General features: G+C 36.5%; 1 protein-coding gene across 2 annotated transcripts in view; it reads right to left on the bottom strand.

The window, feature by feature from the left end:
- CSMD1 (CUB and Sushi multiple domains 1) overlaps positions 1-18,565 on the bottom strand; it is a 2,110,588-nt gene that overhangs the window by 456,884 nt on the left and 1,635,139 nt on the right. For both annotated transcript variants that reach the window (XM_017501161.1, XM_017501162.1), the window contains exon 18: positions 14,068-14,256. In XM_017501161.1, the coding sequence (XP_017356650.1) occupies positions 14,068-14,256 (189 nt within the window). The remainder of the gene's footprint in view (positions 1-14,067; positions 14,257-18,565) is intronic.

The following is an 18,565-nucleotide window of genomic DNA, read 5'->3' as shown; positions in this document are numbered from 1 at the left end:
AAAAAAAAAAAAAAAGAAAAATTTTCTCTTTTCTTGAGCTCGGGCATCCACCCAGACTTCAGTGCTTCTGGTTCTTGAACCATCTGACTCCAGGACACACACCTTCAGCTCCCCTAGCTCCCAGGTCTTTAGACTGAGACTGAGTCATGCCACTGGCTTTTCCAGGTCCCTAGCTTGCAGAGGGCAGATCTTGGGACTTCGTAGCCTCCCACTCACATGAAACCATTCCTGCAATACATCTTGATTCCATTTCTCTGGAGCACAGTGACTAATACATCTGCTTTTAAGTTGGTTAGTTTCTCTATTCCTCTGTGTTTCCATAGCCTCATATGTAAAAGGGGGCAAAAATCACAGCTCATTCCTGCTTGCTGAATAATGAAATACGTGAATACATGTAAAAAGCTCACAATAGTGTCTCACAAGCGAAACATCACTCCGTGTCACAACTGACTATTCATTTCACAAGATTCCTTTGTGTTTTTAAAACATGTCCCCATTCTGTGCATAAGTATTTATACTTCCTTTCTTGAACTAGGCAAGAAGAACTATCATGAAGAAAATGATACCCAGAATAACGTCTTCCAATTAGTATGATCATTCTGAATTATGTTTTATAAAAGCCACTTCCACAAATAATATTCACAAAAGAATTATATAATCTATGAAAGATGCAACAAGCCTCATCATGCTCACTCATCATGCATCTTAAGGGAACAGATCATCTCTTTAGTATGTAAACCTCATGGGATGCATGATATAAAATATAAATTTTTAAAATGAGTTTTAGAATATTCTAAGAATTTCTCATGGGAGTTTTACATCTTAAGATTGCAGTGACTACACATTTCACTGTAAAAGGGGTAACTCTGTACATCCTACGTGAAATTAATGTATTCAACAAATAGTTATTGTGCACCTGCTATTGAGCAGGCCCTGTCCCTCGCATCAGGGATCATTAATAATAAGAGAGATAACATATCTGCCCTTGTAAAGTATGCGTCCCAGTTGGAAAAGACAGAATAAAGCTCCTAACAATATAAAATGCAGATGATGTGCAATGCTGGGAGATGACACACGACTGTGAAGAAAATAGAGGCAGAGGGATGCGATGGTCTGAGGCTTGTGGGTGGCGGGGGTGCTGCATTTAGGAAGTGGTCTATAAATAAGAACTTGAGAAAGACAAGGAAAACACTAAATACCAGGGGAATACTTTGGGTGGAGAGAAAGTGGCTAGGTCCGGGGCTAAAGCAGGCAGGGGTAGGGAACAAAAAGGACACCTCAGTGGCTCACAGGTCCTTGTAAGGGTTGGACATTTCTTTCCGTGACATGAAGTGGCACTGCATGGCCCTGCCTAGAAAAGGACACGAATCTCATGATCTACCTGAGTTTAGCCCTGCTCCTGAGGCTGCTGTGAGAGAATACACAGGGGTGGCAGGGAGGAAGACGGTCAGGACCCCAAACCAGGGCACTGGCAGCAAGATGACAAGACATGGTTTGAACCTGGCTGTGTCTTGATAGTAGAGCCTTAGGACTTTCTCATGAATGGAATGTGGGCATTATGATAAAACAGGGGGATTTGGGGGTAACTGTGAGGTCACAGCTTGAGAGTGACATAACCATAGGCGAAGGAGACTTCAGGAGAATCAGGTTATCAGAGTAAAGCAGGCATTCAGCTGTGAATACTGAAGCTCCATGTCTGCTAGCTTGCATGCGGAATGGTTGATATTGGAATTGGATACACACAGGTCTGGAGTCCATGGATGAGGGTTGAGCAAGGGACAGAAGGGAGACCACAGCTACATTAGATCACAGTGCAGTGAACACAGATGTAAGCCTCCACAGAGGAAACTGATGCCAGTGCACCATGTTGTGGGAAGAAAAACAGCAGAAGATGGAGGCGTCCTGAATTCAGAAGCAACGTATTGGTAACTTTTCACTGATCTATGATTGGATCAGTGTGAACTGATGCAGTAACTTCTCAAATTTTTATGAAGAAATTCACCGTAATGACTTTAAAACATTTTATATAAAACTTAGATATCTTATATTCAAAGCTATCTGTCAGTAGTCTTTATACTAAATTCTGCATATGTTACCTAAACTGATAAAATTAATTCATCTCCAACTACATTTAAATGCATAAAAATGATCAATCTATATTATCCTGTCTTCAAGTCACCAAGGAAAGTTACTTAGTCGTCTATTGGGGAAGAATCTGGAGGGAAAGCGCTCTGCCCCCTCTCTCTCCTAAAGTCCTGTATCCTCCTAGTGACACTGCTATCTACTCCCCCACTTCGACTTGCTTCAACTGGTGGGTTTCTGGTCATTTTTGTCTTATCAATCTCCTAGCCTCTGCATGTCCTCCTCTTCCTCAGAAAGATCAACCTCTGAAAGCACAGCCTTGGGCCTGACTTTTCTTTTTCCATCATCTTTTCTTTTTCCATCACTTTCTTGTTGTCCTGAAACCACAAATACAGTTCTATTTGAAGTCAGACTTAGTAAGTTACTTTCCACTTCAATAATATTCATAGACTCTCCATGCCCTACAGAAGTCACTGACTTTATTGATATATTTATTTATATGAATAAATATATTAAATACATTTTATGAATAAATATATTGTTCCTATATTTATTTATATTAGAAACATTCTATCAAAAGGGATCTTGTGTAGAAATTCCCAATAGGAAGGAAGGGAGTGAATTATGGCAGTCCAGTTGCACAGCAGAGGCTCCAGTCCTGATTGCTGTTACCATCTCACCCTCAGAGAAACTCTGGGGGCCTCACACTGGGATTGCTGGGCACTGTAGTGTGAATCTCTGACAATGCCCTCAGACCAGCACACAAGGCATTTGATCATCTTCTACCTTCAGTGATTAATTCACATCCCCCAACCCTCCAGGCCTCTGCTTTTCTCTCTGCACCTCAGTTTATAACCATTTCTTCACGTTGAAACCTGTCCCTTCCTCTCAACCTCCTTCTTAAAGATTGCCTCCCAGCTTTCAAGATCACAAATTGAAACTTTTTTTTTCCAATTCTTTATCCTCAACCACTTTTCTTTTGTCTAATAAAGCGTTTACTTCATTGTGTGATCTTTTAAAATGTCTTTCCTTTTGTTATGCTGATAGATTTTAAACTTCTAACTGTGTGATTGCAAACACAGCAGGTTCCCAAAAAATGCTTGTGGAGAGAGTAAACAGTTTTTAAAAACACTTATTTAATAAAAAAAAAATTCAAAGTTCTCTTTGCGTTCGTCTTTCACAAAATTACAGGGAGTTATTCCAATGTTCATTTTTTTAATATTTGAATGTGTGAAAGAGTAACATTAAAAACACACTGAACTGATGCCATGGATCTGGGACAGACACTGAGTTTATCTTGTTTCATGTTGATACAGAACATTATAATTATTATTTTTTTCTTTTCTTAGATCTATGAATGTTTAAAGGTTTAAATATCTTACTTATGTACCTTCTGTTGCAAAATAAACAAAACCATGGGGTTTAAGAGATAAAGGGTAACAACAATAATCTTTATGGCTGAATGAAAGTGATCAACCATGACTGACTAGAACTCTCATACCAAACTCTAACCCACTCAAAGTTTGTAGATTTATTAATAGTTTTTGTTTTTTTTTGTTTTTTTTTTTTTTTTTTGAGACAGAGTCTTGCTTTTTTGCTGCCCAGGCTGCAGTGTAGTGGTGTGATCTCAGTTCACTGCAGCCTGTACTTTCTGGGCTCAAGCAATCCCCCGCCTCAGCCTCCTGAACAGCTGGGAATGCACGCACATGCCAACACCCCCAGCTAATTTTTGTACTTCTGGGGGACATAGGATTTTACCATGTTGCCCAGGCAGCCTCCAACTCCTGGGCCCCAGCAACTGACTTACGTCAGCCTCCCAATGTGCTAGGATCACAGGCAATAAGCCACCGTGCCCGGCTTATTAATAGATTTTTACCATTAATTCTTTATACTCTAAAACATGTTCCAATGCTGCAAAATACAGTCATGCTATTGATCCCTTTGAGAGGCTTAAATCTCAAACTTACATACATTTACATCGGTAGACAATAAATAAACAAAATGAATAAGCTGAGTGTGCTTTTATTTTCTGTGGAAAATGTCACCCATATAACTGCCATCCTTATAGCACCTGAATTCCTGCACTGCAAAACCTACAGGCTATTTTTGGTCTATTCCCACTCCATTTCTCCTAAATCACTTACCTATTGATCCTTCCACTCAGTTTCCATTGACCCCACTCTGCTAAACCTCCAGGAATTTTCATATGTAATATACCTTTATGGAGCTGAATATCAAGAGAAATTGAAGTCGAAAAAGTCAGTACTGTCATGACCTGGGGCAATTCTAGAGGAATGCTCATTAAGGCTGAGTGCAACCTCGTCTTGGAGGTTGAGAATGATTTAAATAATGCAATATGTAAGGATGAAGAAGGGAAATAAATATTGTATATGTTTGGTTTTTGGTAAGAAGAGAAAAAGACTATCGATAGACAAGTTTTATTTTCTAGGTCACCTGCTAGATGGAGTAGAAAATAATCTTGGCTAAACTAGGAATAGGTCGAATCCCTGAATAGAATAATAACAAGTTCTGAAATTGAGGCAAGAATTAATAGCCTACCAACCAAAGACAAACAAACAAACAAACAAACAAAAAACATGGTCAGATGGATTCACAGCCCAATTCTACCAGAGGTACAAAGAGGAGCTGGTACCATTCCTTTCTAAAGCTACTCCAAACAACAGAAAAAAGAGGGAATCCTTCCTAATTCAATTTATGAGGCCAGCATCATCTTGCTATCGAAACCTGGCAGAGATGTAACAAAAAAGACAAGAAAATTACAACCACTATCCCTGATAAACATCGATGTGAAAATCCTCAGTAAAATACTGGCAAACCAAATCCGGCAGCACACCGAAACGCTTGTCCACCACAATCAAGTTTGCTTCATCCCTGGGATGCAAGGTTGGTTCAACATATGCGAATCGATAAATGTAATCGATCACATAAACAGAACCAATGACAAAAACCACATGATTACATCAATAGATGCAGAAAGGCCTTCGATAAAATTCAAAACCCCTTCATGCTAAAAACCCTCAATAAACTAGGTATAAATGGAACATATTTCAAAATAATAAGAGCTATTCATTACAAACCCACAGCCAATATACTGAATGGGCAAAATCTGGAAGCTCTACCTTTGAAATCTGGCAATAGACAAGGATGCCCTCTCTCACCACTCCTATTAATATAGTATTGGAAGTTGAAAACCAGCACAAGACAAGGGTGTCCTCTCTCATCACTCCTACTCAATGCAGTATTAGAAGTTCTGGCCAGAGCAATCAAGCAAGAGAAAGAAATAAAGAGTATTCAAAAAGGAAGAGATTAAGTCAGATTGTCTCTGTTTGCAGATGACATGATTGTACATTTAGAAAACCTCATCTTCTCAGCCCCAAACCTCCTTAAGCTGATAAGCAACTTCGGCAAAGTCTCAGGATATAAAATCGATGTGCAAAAATCACAAGCATTCCTACACATCAATAATAGACAAACAGAGCCAAATCATCAGCAAACTCCCACTCACAATTGCTACAAAGAGAATAAATTACATAGAAATACATCTCACAAGGGATATGAAGGAACTCTTCAAGGAGATCTACAAACCACTGTTCAAGGAAATAAGAGAGGACACAAACAAATGGAAAAACTTTTAATGCTCATGGATAGGAAGAATCAATATTGTGAAAATGGCCATACTACCCAAAGTAATTTATAGATTCAATGCTACTCTCATCAAGCTACCATAGACTTTCTTCAGAGATTTAGAGAAAACTAAAGTTCATATGGAACCAAAAAAAAGGGCCCATATACCCAAGACAATCCTAAGCAAAAAGAACAAAGCTGGAGGTATCATGCTACCTGACTTCAAACTATACTGCAAGGCTACAGTAATCAAAACAGTATGGTACTGGTACCAAAATAGATATATAGACCAATGGAACAGAACAGAGACCTCAGAAATAACCCCACACATCTACAACCATCTGATCTTTTACAATCCTGACAAAAATAAGCAATGGGGAAAAGGATTCCCTATTTAATAAACGGTGTTGGAAAATCTGGCTAGCTATATAGAGAAAGCTGAAACGGTACCTCTTCCTTATACCTTACACAAAAATTAACTGAAGATGGATTAAAGACTTAAAGGTGAAATCTAAAACCATAAAAATCCTAGAAGAAAACATAGGCAATACAATTCAGGACATAGACATGGGCAAGGACTTAATGGCTAAAACACCAAAAGCAATGGCAGCAAATGCCAAAATTGACAAATGGGATCTAATTAAACTAAATAGCTTCTGCACAGCAAAAGACACTTATCAGCAGAATGAACAGACAACCTACAGAATGGGAGAAAATTTTTGCAATCTATCCATCTGACAAAGTGCTAAAATCCAGAATCTATAAGGAACTAAACAAATTTACAAGAAAAAAACAAACAACTTCATCAAAAAGTGGGCAAGGGATCTGAGCACGCAATTCTCAAAAGAAGACATTTATGTGGCCAACAAACATTAAACAAAGCTCATCATCACTGGTCATTAGAAAATGCAAATCAAAACTACAATGAGATACCAGCTCACACCATTTAGAATGGCGATCATTAAACAGTCAGAAAACAACAGGATACTGGAAAGGATGTAAAAAAATATAAACGCTTTTACACTGTTGGTGGAAGTATAAATTAGTTCAATCATTGTGGAACACAGTGTGGCTATTTCTCAAGGATCTAGAAATAGAAATACCACGTGATCTAGCACTCCCATTACTGAGTATATAACCAAGGGATTATAAATCATTCTACTATAAAGATACATGCACACCTGTGTTTACTTCAGCACTATTCACAATGGCAAAGACTTGGAACCAACCCAAATGCCCATCAATGAAAGACTGGATAAAGAAAATGTGGCACATATACACCATGGAATACTGTGAAGCCATAAAAAATGCATGATTTCATGTTTTTTGAAGGGACATGGATGAAGCTGGAATCCATCATTCTCAAAAAAACTAACACAGGAACAGAAAACCAAACATTGCATGTTCTCACTCATAAGTGGGAATTGATCAATGAGAATGCATGGACACAGAGAGGGGAACATCACACACCAGGGCCTGTTGGGGGGTGGTAGGCTAGCGGGGAATAGCTTTAGGAGAAATGCCTAATACAGATGATGGCTTGATGGGTGCAGCAAACCACCACAGCAAATGTATATCTATGTAACAAACCTGCATGTTCTGCACATGTATCCCTGAACACAAAGTATAATGAAAAAAAATATATATATATTATTGGTTAGATACTGAAATATTTTAAAAAGTAAGTTACCAATGCTCAATGAGGAATTTGTGGATCGTATTTGAATGCACAGGTACATGAGCATGTTGTTTTCTTTTGAGAAAAACCTCACTTAAAATCAAAATTACACCTAGGTATGATGGCTCATGCCTGTAATCCCAGTACTTTGGGAGTCAGAGGCAGGCAGATCACGAGGTCAGGAGATTGAGACCATGCTGGCTAACATGGTGAAGCCCATCACTACTAAAAATACAAAAAAAGTTTAGCTGGGCATGGTGGCACACGTCTGTAGTCCCAGCTACTCAGCAGGCTGAGGCAGGAGAATTGGCTGAATCCAGGAGGCGGAGGTTGCAGTGAACAGAGATCGTGCCACTGTACTTCAGCCTGGGTGACAGAGCGAGAATGGGGGGCGCGCCTGCACACACACACGCACACACACACACACACACACACACACACAATCAAAATTACGTATCTCAAATGAGTCAAGTAAAGTCTCTCACTTGGGTACATCAGTTTTCATTACCAGATTAAGAGCCTAGGTTCATCAATGACTGTCCTAGGATAACAAGGTGTCTTCACCCATCACCTTATAATCAGAGTACAACTTTTCAATCTTTCTTTTTTTTTTTTTTTTTTTTTTGAGACAGAGTTTCGCTCTTGTTACCCAGGCTGGAGTGCAATGGTGCAATCTCGGCTCNGGCTGGAGTGCAATGGTGCAATCTCGGCTCACTGCAACCTCCGCCTCCTGGGTTCAGGCAATTCTCCTGCCTCAGCCTCCTGAGTAGCTGGGATAACAGACACGCGCCACCATGCCCAGCTAATTTTTTGTATTTTAGTAGAGACGGGATTTCACCATGTTAACCAGGATGGTCTCGATCTCTTGACCTCGTGATCAACTTTTCAATCTTTACAGCTATGATTAAAATGTCTGCAAGTAAAACAACTTGGCAAGCCCTACGTGGGTACTTATTCAACAGACCTACACCACATAAAAATCCAAAAGACAGCAGCTTACACACATCCCATTTTAAAATTCTATTTTTATCTATACTCCAAAAATATAAATTATTAAAAATGCTCAATATCATACAAGAAAGCCATATGTAAACATTCAAGAAAAATTAATGATATGATTAACTTATTCTATGGAAAATTTAAGGTATTTAATAAAATATCAAACTGATTCAAACTCAGTTACACATGAAGAAAACCTGAATATTTTAAGGGTTTTGATTCTGATTGCAATTATTTTTAATATAGAATACAAAAATATGACAAATATTTGCATAGTCTATATGACACTCTTGAGTTTTACAAAATTATAATCAGGCAGTAGTTAGCATCTTTCTGACACTAAGAGTTATATAGATGAATGTAGTTTGTTTATTTTTCATTACCAGAGTTCTAATTACAAAAATAAAACTGCAAATAATATCAAAAAATGTAGAGTGAAAAATCAAAAGTCTCACTGCAGCCACGCTACAGTCTAGTTATCTCCAAAGAGGAGAGCATGAGAGTTACAATTTTAGTATGTCTATTTTCAGTCAACTTCCATGCAACACTGTGTACATCTTCAGTTACATGTATCTATGCAGTGTATGCATATACACAACATGCATTGTTCTATTATTTCTTATCTTTTACTCTAAAAAGGGTGTATCATCTTATCTTCCTAATAGAGTGTAAAAATATGCAGCTCCCTAATCCCTCAATAATATTCAATATTTTTGATCTTTTTACTTTTTTTGCACACCCACCAGGAAAGGGAAGTTATCATGATTTATTTGCATTTTTCTGATTCCTAGTCAGCACTGGTCAGCACTGGATATCTTTTAAAGTTTATCGTATTAAGTTTATTGCAATAATTAATAACTAAAGTTACTGAAGTGCTCATGATAAATATATATTTACCATTAGCAATATATATTTATCATTAGCTAATAATATACATTTAAATATAGACATATATAATGCTAATGATAAAATATATATTTACTAATATATATTAATATATTTGCTAATAATATACATTTAAATATAGATATATAATGCTAATAATATATCATTAGCTAATAATATACATCTAAATATAGATATATAATGCTAATGATTATATATTTGCTAATATATATTTACTAATATATCTAATGCTAATAATAAATATACATTTAAATATAGATATAATGCTAATGATAAATATATATTTATAAATAAATATTTATAAATATATATTTATCATTAGCATTATATATATCTATATTTAAATGTATATTTATTATTAGCATTAGATATAATGCTAATGATAAATATATATTTATCATTTATAAATATATTTATAAATATATATTTATCATTAGCATTATATATATCTATATTTAAATGTATATTTATTATTAGCATTATATATATTTATATAGATATAAAATGTATCTGCATAACTCTTTTTTTCATAGATCTTTTTGCTTATTTGAGTTTTCTTTCTTCCAATTGCAGAATATGATTAATTCATGTGCATATTACATGGTGAATGCAACTATTTTTGGTAGTTTTTTTTTTTTACCTTTTTACATTTTTTTAATAGAATAATTTTTAGTTTGCATATAGCAAAAATGGTCAACATTTTTTCATTTACTGTTTCTGAATTTCCTTAGTTTTTCCAAGATTTAAAAACTCAACTTTCTCAAAAAGCAAAAACCAATGACAAAGAAAACATGACTCTCACAGATATGGTCACTTGTCCTGTGACAGACTCATCAGAGCATTGAGGGGAGAAATAGGATCTCAACAATCAGTGACGCCAGTTCATCTGGATAGCCATGTTGGAAAAAAATGGATCGGGATACTACATCACTCCTTACTAAACATTTTTAGATGACTTGAAGTTATATATTTAAAAGATAAACCTAAGTATTTACTTTTAGGGGTGATTAAGAAGTTATTGACCATGGTGATGGTTACATGGATGTGTGTGTGTGTGTGTGTGTGTGTGTGTATCACAAATTATATCAAATTGTTCACATTAAACATATGCAATTTACTGCATTTCAGTTATACCTCAATAAAGCTGTTAAAAATTTTAAAGTTTTTACCAGAAAACAATACAATATCTTCATTACTCTGAGTGTAGGCAAACCTTCTTAAACACTACATGGAAAGCCTCATTCACAAATGAAAACAGTGAAACAAGGGACTATTTTAAATTTGAAACCTTCTATTCATCAAAAAGATATCAATAAGAGACCAACTCCAGAATAAGAGAAAAGATTTACAACGCATAGATCAAAGCAACTGTATCTAAATATACATGCAACACCTAAAATTCAGTAAGATAAAAGCATGCAACCCAATAAAAATACAAACAAAGAAACAGGTGCTTTATGAAGGATGATATATCAATGTCCAAGAAATATACAAAAATGTGCTTGGAACAACTGAAAAGTCAGCAAATAGTACAACAAAATAAAAAAAAGTTGGTATGTTTATGCAATAAAATTAGATGGTGAGAAGGAACAAAACACAGCTAAGTGCCATAATACGCATGGACCCCACAAACTTAAGGTTGGAGGAAAGGAGCTGGACAAACAGCACCTTCACTGATAATTTTACTTATTTACATCACCACTAGTGCCAGACAACTAAGGTTGAAACCTGGGAGGCAGTGACTGGGAGAGGCTGTGAAAGGGAATTGTGGAGTCCAGTAAATGTTCATTTAGTGAGCTATACGGTCTTGATCTGACAGGGACATATTTACTTTGGGAAATGCACTGAGCTACACACTTATGCTGTACAAACAAATAAATATATAGATATCTTTGAAAAAAGGTTATCTGAGAGATAGCCTGTATTTTCACATAACTCCAAGTTTTGAATCTTTATATTTATACCTTTAATCAAAGTGTAACTTATTTTGTTTACATTTCTAAACATTTTAAAATCAAATCAGGTATCCAATTTGTCCAACACTATGTGTTAATAGGATATCCCTTTTCTCCGATATGGAATAATTTTATTATAAATTCAGTTTCTGGACAGACAAAGATGTTACTAGAATCCCTATGCTATAGAATATATTAGTGTATTTCTGTAACAAGTGCATATTGTTCTGTTTATCATTAGTTTTTCATATACTTTGATATAACATGGGATAGTCCTTCCTTACTATCCTTAACAATATATTTCTTATTCTTTGGGAGCATTTCTCTTCCAGATTAATTTTTAAAAATTTGAAAATGCTATTAAAATCCCAATTCATTTTAGATTTTATTGAATTTAAAACTTAATTTGTAGAAAATTTGTACATTTAAATTTTGCTCTTCTAAAACACAGTATTTTCATTTTTAAGGTATTCTTCATGTGTATTTCATATGAAATGCATATGTATATGAAGTTCATAACTGAATACAAAATACCAATGCTGTTGCATTTCTATTTCTATATTTAATTGTAAACATATACATTTAATAGTAAATTTCATATGAATTTTACAATTAAATATATATGTTTACAATTAAAAATAGAAATAGAAATATAAAGGCATATACATATGTATGCATGTATGTATATATGAATGCATATGTATACATGTATACATGTGTATATGTATGTATGCATATATGCATTTACATTTTTTGTTAGATATATTATTCCTGAATATTTTTTTTACCTCATATGATTTTATTACATTTCTAATAAGTTATAGCCTATGTGGAACTCGACGGACATGTTTATCCTGAATGAAGCCACCTAGTGAATTAATTATTGCTAATAGTCAACTATCTTCTATGTAATATTTATAATTCATATCATTTGCATATACTTTTGCATTTGTTAGGATCTTCCGAGCAATGTTACATGATAGCACTAAAACCAAGGAGTATACCCTGTTACTGACTTTCAAGGGGCTTTTTATAACAATTTACTATTAATTATGGTGTATTCATAGGCAAATTCACTTACATGATGGTTCTCTGTAGATTTATGAAAGCAATATATTATTTTAGATTATTAAATATTTATTTCACAGTTTACTTAAAGTTTAATATAAGAAAATGAAAATGATGAGACGTGTCTTTCCAGAAAAATTTAGGCATACCTACTGTTCACAAGTTTTCACCTCTTTCATCTGCTTGGATAAGAAGCAGTTGTTGGCCTAAGAATTCCTCTGTGGGGAAATATAGGGGGCTGGGTACCTATAGCACACGCTGCAGATTCATATAAGAGAGGCGAAAAAAGCACTAGGTAATTTCTGCCACTTTCTGCTATTGTTGTGAAATATAAAAGGAATTAAGAATGCACGTTTTTGCAGTTCTCTAAATTCTTACTGTCTTTCCTGCTGCAATAGTAATTCTTAGCTCAATGAAGATGGGTAAGTGGCAAAATGATGTCAATACAATGTCTAAATTACCTTGGTGCTTACACCATATTCCCTAGGCAAATGGAGTTGATGTATTGGAATTATAACCAGTACCAGGAAAAGAAAAATGCCTCAGCTCATCTGCACAAAATAAAGAGCCCTTCCGTGCACCAGCAGGGGATCACCCTGCATCTCCTTCTGAGCCTGCCCGTGTGGCCCCACCGATGTGGAGCTTAGCTCCCACCTACTCCTGCCCAGAGCATGATCTTTCCACTGGTCCCAGCTGGTTCCCACACTTCCTACACTTCCTGAGAGGGCTCCAGCCACTCTGTCCACCTGCGCTTTGTGGGCTTTCTGCCACAATACCAGTTACTGTGGGGTTCGTGCTTTGGTGACAAAGGTCAAAGATTTTGAGGGATCTGCAGCTAACAGCTAATCCCATAAACTCTGTTGTTTTGGGTGCTCATTTTAAAGAAGCCAAGGTGTTTAATGAACACATGTATCATGTTTGAAAGAAAATGGCTTTGTCTATGAAAAGTACTGAAGACACAAATAATAGTATATTTTTGTTTTTTTCCACAGACACAATGTTTTTTGGAGCACTGTTTTCTACAGAAATAATGTCATTATTGGGTTATATTCATGGCCAAGGACAAAATACCCCCAATTTTTTTTTGTTTTTTTGGCAAATGATTACAAACAACATATTTACCTGTTATTATAACTACACACTGTATAGTATAAAGTCGAGTAATATAATAATACAAAATAATCAAGAATGTTATCTGTTGTGAGATTCCCAAGAGAAGATTTGTGTAGCGCAAGAGGAGTGGCTGTTACCACAAAAAGCCGCTGAAGATCTGCTGAGCGCTCCTGTGCTCAGAATGAGAACTCCCAGAAGGCTCTGCTGAAGATTCAGGGCAAGGGAACCAAGGCACGTAGTGCAGACTAAGAGGAAGCATGACACTTGGACATATATCAGAGGAAAATCAGGTCTGACATCCTAGGCTATGTTCAGCGACTACGGTGCCCCACATGGTAGTTTCAATAAATACCGTCTGTAAAACACATGTGCAGAACTAAGCTCTGTAAGTCTGATTATTTGGGCATAAAGTTGGACAGCGGTTCTATCTAGGGGATACATGGTTGTAGGCAAACTTCAAGCGATCAGGAGTGGTACGATTACAGCGCAGAACTTTTCAGAGAGAAGTCACACCAGTCATATGGTACCACCCCCTGAGATACACACACCACTGAGCGATCTAGATGAATGTGCCGTCTCTGCATGTCTGTGTGGTACACTGACTCTCGGAGCTCCACCTACCATCGCAGCTGGGCAAGGCGTGGTTCCACTGGTGGTTCCTCTCACAGACAAGGGGCTCGTCATCACTTAGTGTGTACCCTGGGTCGCAGCTGAACATCACCGTGGACCTGATGCCAAAGTCACTGCCATGGCGATGGCCGTTCACAGGAATGCCCGGGTCCAGGCAGGAGTCTGACTCTAGCGTCACACCTGGATGCAGAGAATGAATGCAGCAGATGAGGGTGTCTCTGGTTGACTGAAAACAGTGGAGGCACGTGCCATAAACAATGAACCAGTCTCAGAAATCATAAGACCTGGGAAAAATTATACAAGCGAACCCAATGATCCATGGGCATAAAAGCCAAAGCATCTTCAAACATATGACCTTGTATTTTAAAAGAGAGATTTGTATTGCTATGCTGTTTACAAGATATTATCTACATAGAACAACCTTGAATAATTAACTTTTCTGAATTTTACTTTTTTTCTTGGAAAATCAATGAATTGCACTAAACAAAGTATAAGACTTTTCCTATTTTCTATTTTCACCCCTCTCCCTGTCTCATTTACACACACACACACACACACACACACACACACACACCCCAGTTAGATTTTGGCAGTTTAACTTTCAAATATATGCACACATACACCCAAAAAAATACACATGTAATGCAACTGAAAACTGCACTAATGTTATTTTTCTAAGATTGCATTCTATAAATCCATGCAATCTTCAAATTTAAATAAGTCAGCCATTTTTAAGATAGCTACTATTAGCCTTTGTTAAAAGATGTGGAAAATTAATGTGCATGAACTAATTATGATCATGTCATTATGAGAGCTTCTTTTCTCACATTTCTCATTTCTCTTTCTTTTAAGAAAAACATATATTTTAAGAGATAAGGAAAATAAGAATGGGGAAAAGAACATCACTGTAATATTCATATACACAAAGAAAAAAGTCCTTGTTATTGATGTGTCATTCTCTCAGTAAGGTTCAGAACATTAGAATTAATATCTGAACTCTGAATTAATAATCTTAAAATATTTTCAATTTCAAGACAGTTTAATCTCTAAAAGTGATCTTTGGGATATTGTTTCTGATCACTGCATATCTATTTATTTTCCCAAAATTTGAGTGCTATAACGTGGGCCAGGTCCCAGTAATTTTTTCTTAAACTATTATTTTAACAAATTTTCTAAACACTAACACATGTCCATTACCCTAAACAATAGGATGTAACTGTCCTGGCTGATGTGCAGCATGGTGGCAAAGCCTCCTTCCAACTCTACAGCAGGTTTTATTCCGCCAGAGGCAACGTGGATATGATTTCGCTAGAAATCTATTACCTACCCCCACTCCTCCCTCTCTCTCTCTACATACACACCAAGTGCATGCACACACACACACAGACACACACACACACACATATACACACACACACACATTTACTTTCAGAGGCGTTGTTTATGACTTCTTTCATCACACCCCCACAGACTGTATGCATCATTGGCTCGGAATGCACATATGGGTATCCAATGCTGAGTAAATACTATTTTTTGTTTACTTTTAAGTTTAGGGGTACATGTGTGGGTTTATTACATAGGTAAACTTGGGTCATGGGGTTTGTTGTACAGATTATTTCCTCACCCTAGTACTAAGCCTAGTACCCATTAATTACTTTTTCTGCTCCTCTCCCTCCTCCCACCCTCCACCCTCTGAAAGGCCCCAGTGTGTGTTGCTCCCCTCTATGCACCCAAGTGTTTTCATCATTTAGCTACCACTTATAAGTGAGAACATGTGGCATTTGGTTTTCTGTTCCTGTGTTAGTTTGCTAAGGATAATGACCTCCAGCTCCTAGCATCAAGATCAAAATCAAGACAAAAATTCCCTCAAAAGAAGCAGCTCTACTGAAGAAATGCATTGATCTCTAGGTTTCTGGTGGAAAAATAAACTAAATAATTTCACTTCTTCAAAAGGATTTCTATGGTCACTAAACAGCAGTATATGCACTGTAGCAAAACAGTAATAGGAATTATTATCTTAGAATAAATGAGAACTAAATATCAATGAATAGTTTTCATAATGAAATTTATAAACCATAAACACAACTTTTCCCACACAAAATTTACAGAGAAAAAACAAAAATTGTGGTAGAAATAAAAACATAAATTTTAAATGCTGAATTATTTAAATTTACAACTGAAGAAACTTTTAAGGCCACAACTGAGGCTTAGTTCTGATATTATGCCATAATATTTTCACTCTTTTTTTAAAAAAATAATGGGCACCAATATTGAGTATGGAAATGTGCAGACATTGTTCTCTTTTGCATTGCAAATTGTTTGAAAGGAGAAGAGAGGAGGGGAGGACTGTTGGTGGTAGAATTATCACACTATATTTGATTTCCCATTCAACTGACACTAGCCATGTAGAAAAATCATGGAACAAGAAAATGGTAGGAAAGAACATATGGAATATGGCCGGGCACGTGGCTCACACTGTAATCCCAGCACTCTGGGAGGCTGAGGCAGGTGGATCACCTGAGATCAGGATCAGTGTGGCCAACATGGTGAAACCCTGTCTCCACTAAAAAAAAAACAAACAAAAATCAGCTGGGCGTGGTAGTGCCTGGAATCCCATCAACTAGGGAGGCTGACAGAGAATGACTTGAACCCAGGAGGCAGAGGCTGCAGTGAGTCGAGATTGCATCACTGCACGCCGGCCTGGGTGACACAGCAAGACTCTGTCAAAAAAAAAAAAAAAGAAAGAAAGAAACATATGGAATTTCATAGCAGGTAATTTCTCTCCAATGGGACAAACACTTATAATAAACTAAGATCAATGTGTGGACACAGGTAGCCAATTTACCTTGTGGGAAAGGCAGGACAAAGTCCTTCCGAGTAATGTTTAGAACAACTTCTTTTCCTTCCTGTCTCCTGCCTGACAGCACAAAAAGAAACACGGACCAAAGGACTCTGCTGAAATGAAGTTTACATTCAGAGTCTATTCCCACTCACTCTTACTTGAACTTTAAAGCAACTATGAATTTTTGACACAAATTGATATAAATATAGTACTTTTCTTTTTTCAATTGGCCTTTACAAAACAAATGACTGAATACATTTGCTACTTAATGAATAAAGGGAGTTGACTACTTTGAAAATAATCCATATGCAGCTTATACTGAGGAACATGTGATATGAGCAGGGCTTTATCCGAATCATCAGTCTTTATAAAAGTTCTAGTCCAAGGAAGGACGGAACATTTTCTGAGCACATTTCATATGTCAAGCTTAGAGATGTCACTTCTCACAGCCTCCAGAAGGTTTTAAAACAGAGGTTGAAAAGTCACAGTTGATAGAGGAGGTAGGGAGCCAAGACATTACGCAAACGGGTCATGTAACATTATTTACTGTTATTCAGACCTGAGCCTCTGCCTGCTTTTCTCCTCTCTCTCTTTCTCATGTCATGCACACATGCATGTGTTTGCATGTGGGTGTTAGCATGTATATACTAGCATGCATGTATCTCTTTCTCACGTCATGCACACATGCATGTGTTTGCACGTGGGTGTTAGCATTTATATAGTAGCATGCATGTGTGTTATGTATACCCTTGTATGACATCCAGTACAATTACATCTCAACCACTTTCCTTTCCTCTTCCGATCATAGAAAAAGTCACTGATTATCTGCAAACCAATCTGTGTGGTGTGCATGCACATATAAACCACTAAATACACTTCTTTATCAATCACAATGTTTCTTCCATTAATAACACCATATATGAATCACATAGAATATGTACATTTACATGTGGTCAATCTTTCTTCTGTATTCAAAGATTATTAACAAGATACTTTTGACAGCATTTTCAAGAAGTGCTCTAAAATTAAATGGAAAACCTCCATACCCTTGAGAATTCCATTGAGTTTGCAATTTCTTACAAAATTATGCCTATTTTAAAGTGGTGATTCAAAGATCAACAAACAAACCAGATGATTATTCTGGAGCGAGAATGTAATCACCATTATGTACAGAATCTGCCACATTCCTCATAAAGAATGGCTAGACTGTCACTGGACACTAACGTATGAGATGATTCCTGAGACTGAGGGCAGGAAGCACAACTACAATTCTAGTTATGCTTTTAGCAAAGCCTAAAAAAAAAAAAAAAAAAGACTTCAATCTTTCCACCACACAATTCAGAAAGGCCTTGCGGAGTGAATGCTGCTTACAGTAACTCACACCACCTTGTGGCACGGCTGCAAAAATAAGTCAGCCTCAGTCCATGTGGCTGTAATTTCTGCAACACATTTTGTCTGTAGAGTGCATTGCCATGGGCCTCTTTGGCCATGAAGAGAAGTCATTCATAATTTCCCAAAGCAAGGAATGTTTACAATGTGCAACATCTAAGATGAAGCACAAAAGAAATAAACAATATTTTTAAGTGGCATAAAGAGTTTGATATAACTCATTCTTGGGTCATAGGAAACTTTTTTTTTTTTTTTTTT

The sequence above is a fragment of the Cebus imitator genome, unplaced genomic scaffold, assembly GCF_001604975.1.
Source record: "Cebus imitator isolate Cc_AM_T3 unplaced genomic scaffold, Cebus_imitator-1.0 Scaffold279, whole genome shotgun sequence".
In the NCBI taxonomy this organism is placed as follows: Eukaryota; Metazoa; Chordata; class Mammalia; order Primates; family Cebidae; genus Cebus; species Cebus imitator.
This window is presented reverse-complemented; position numbering and strand designations above follow the sequence as displayed.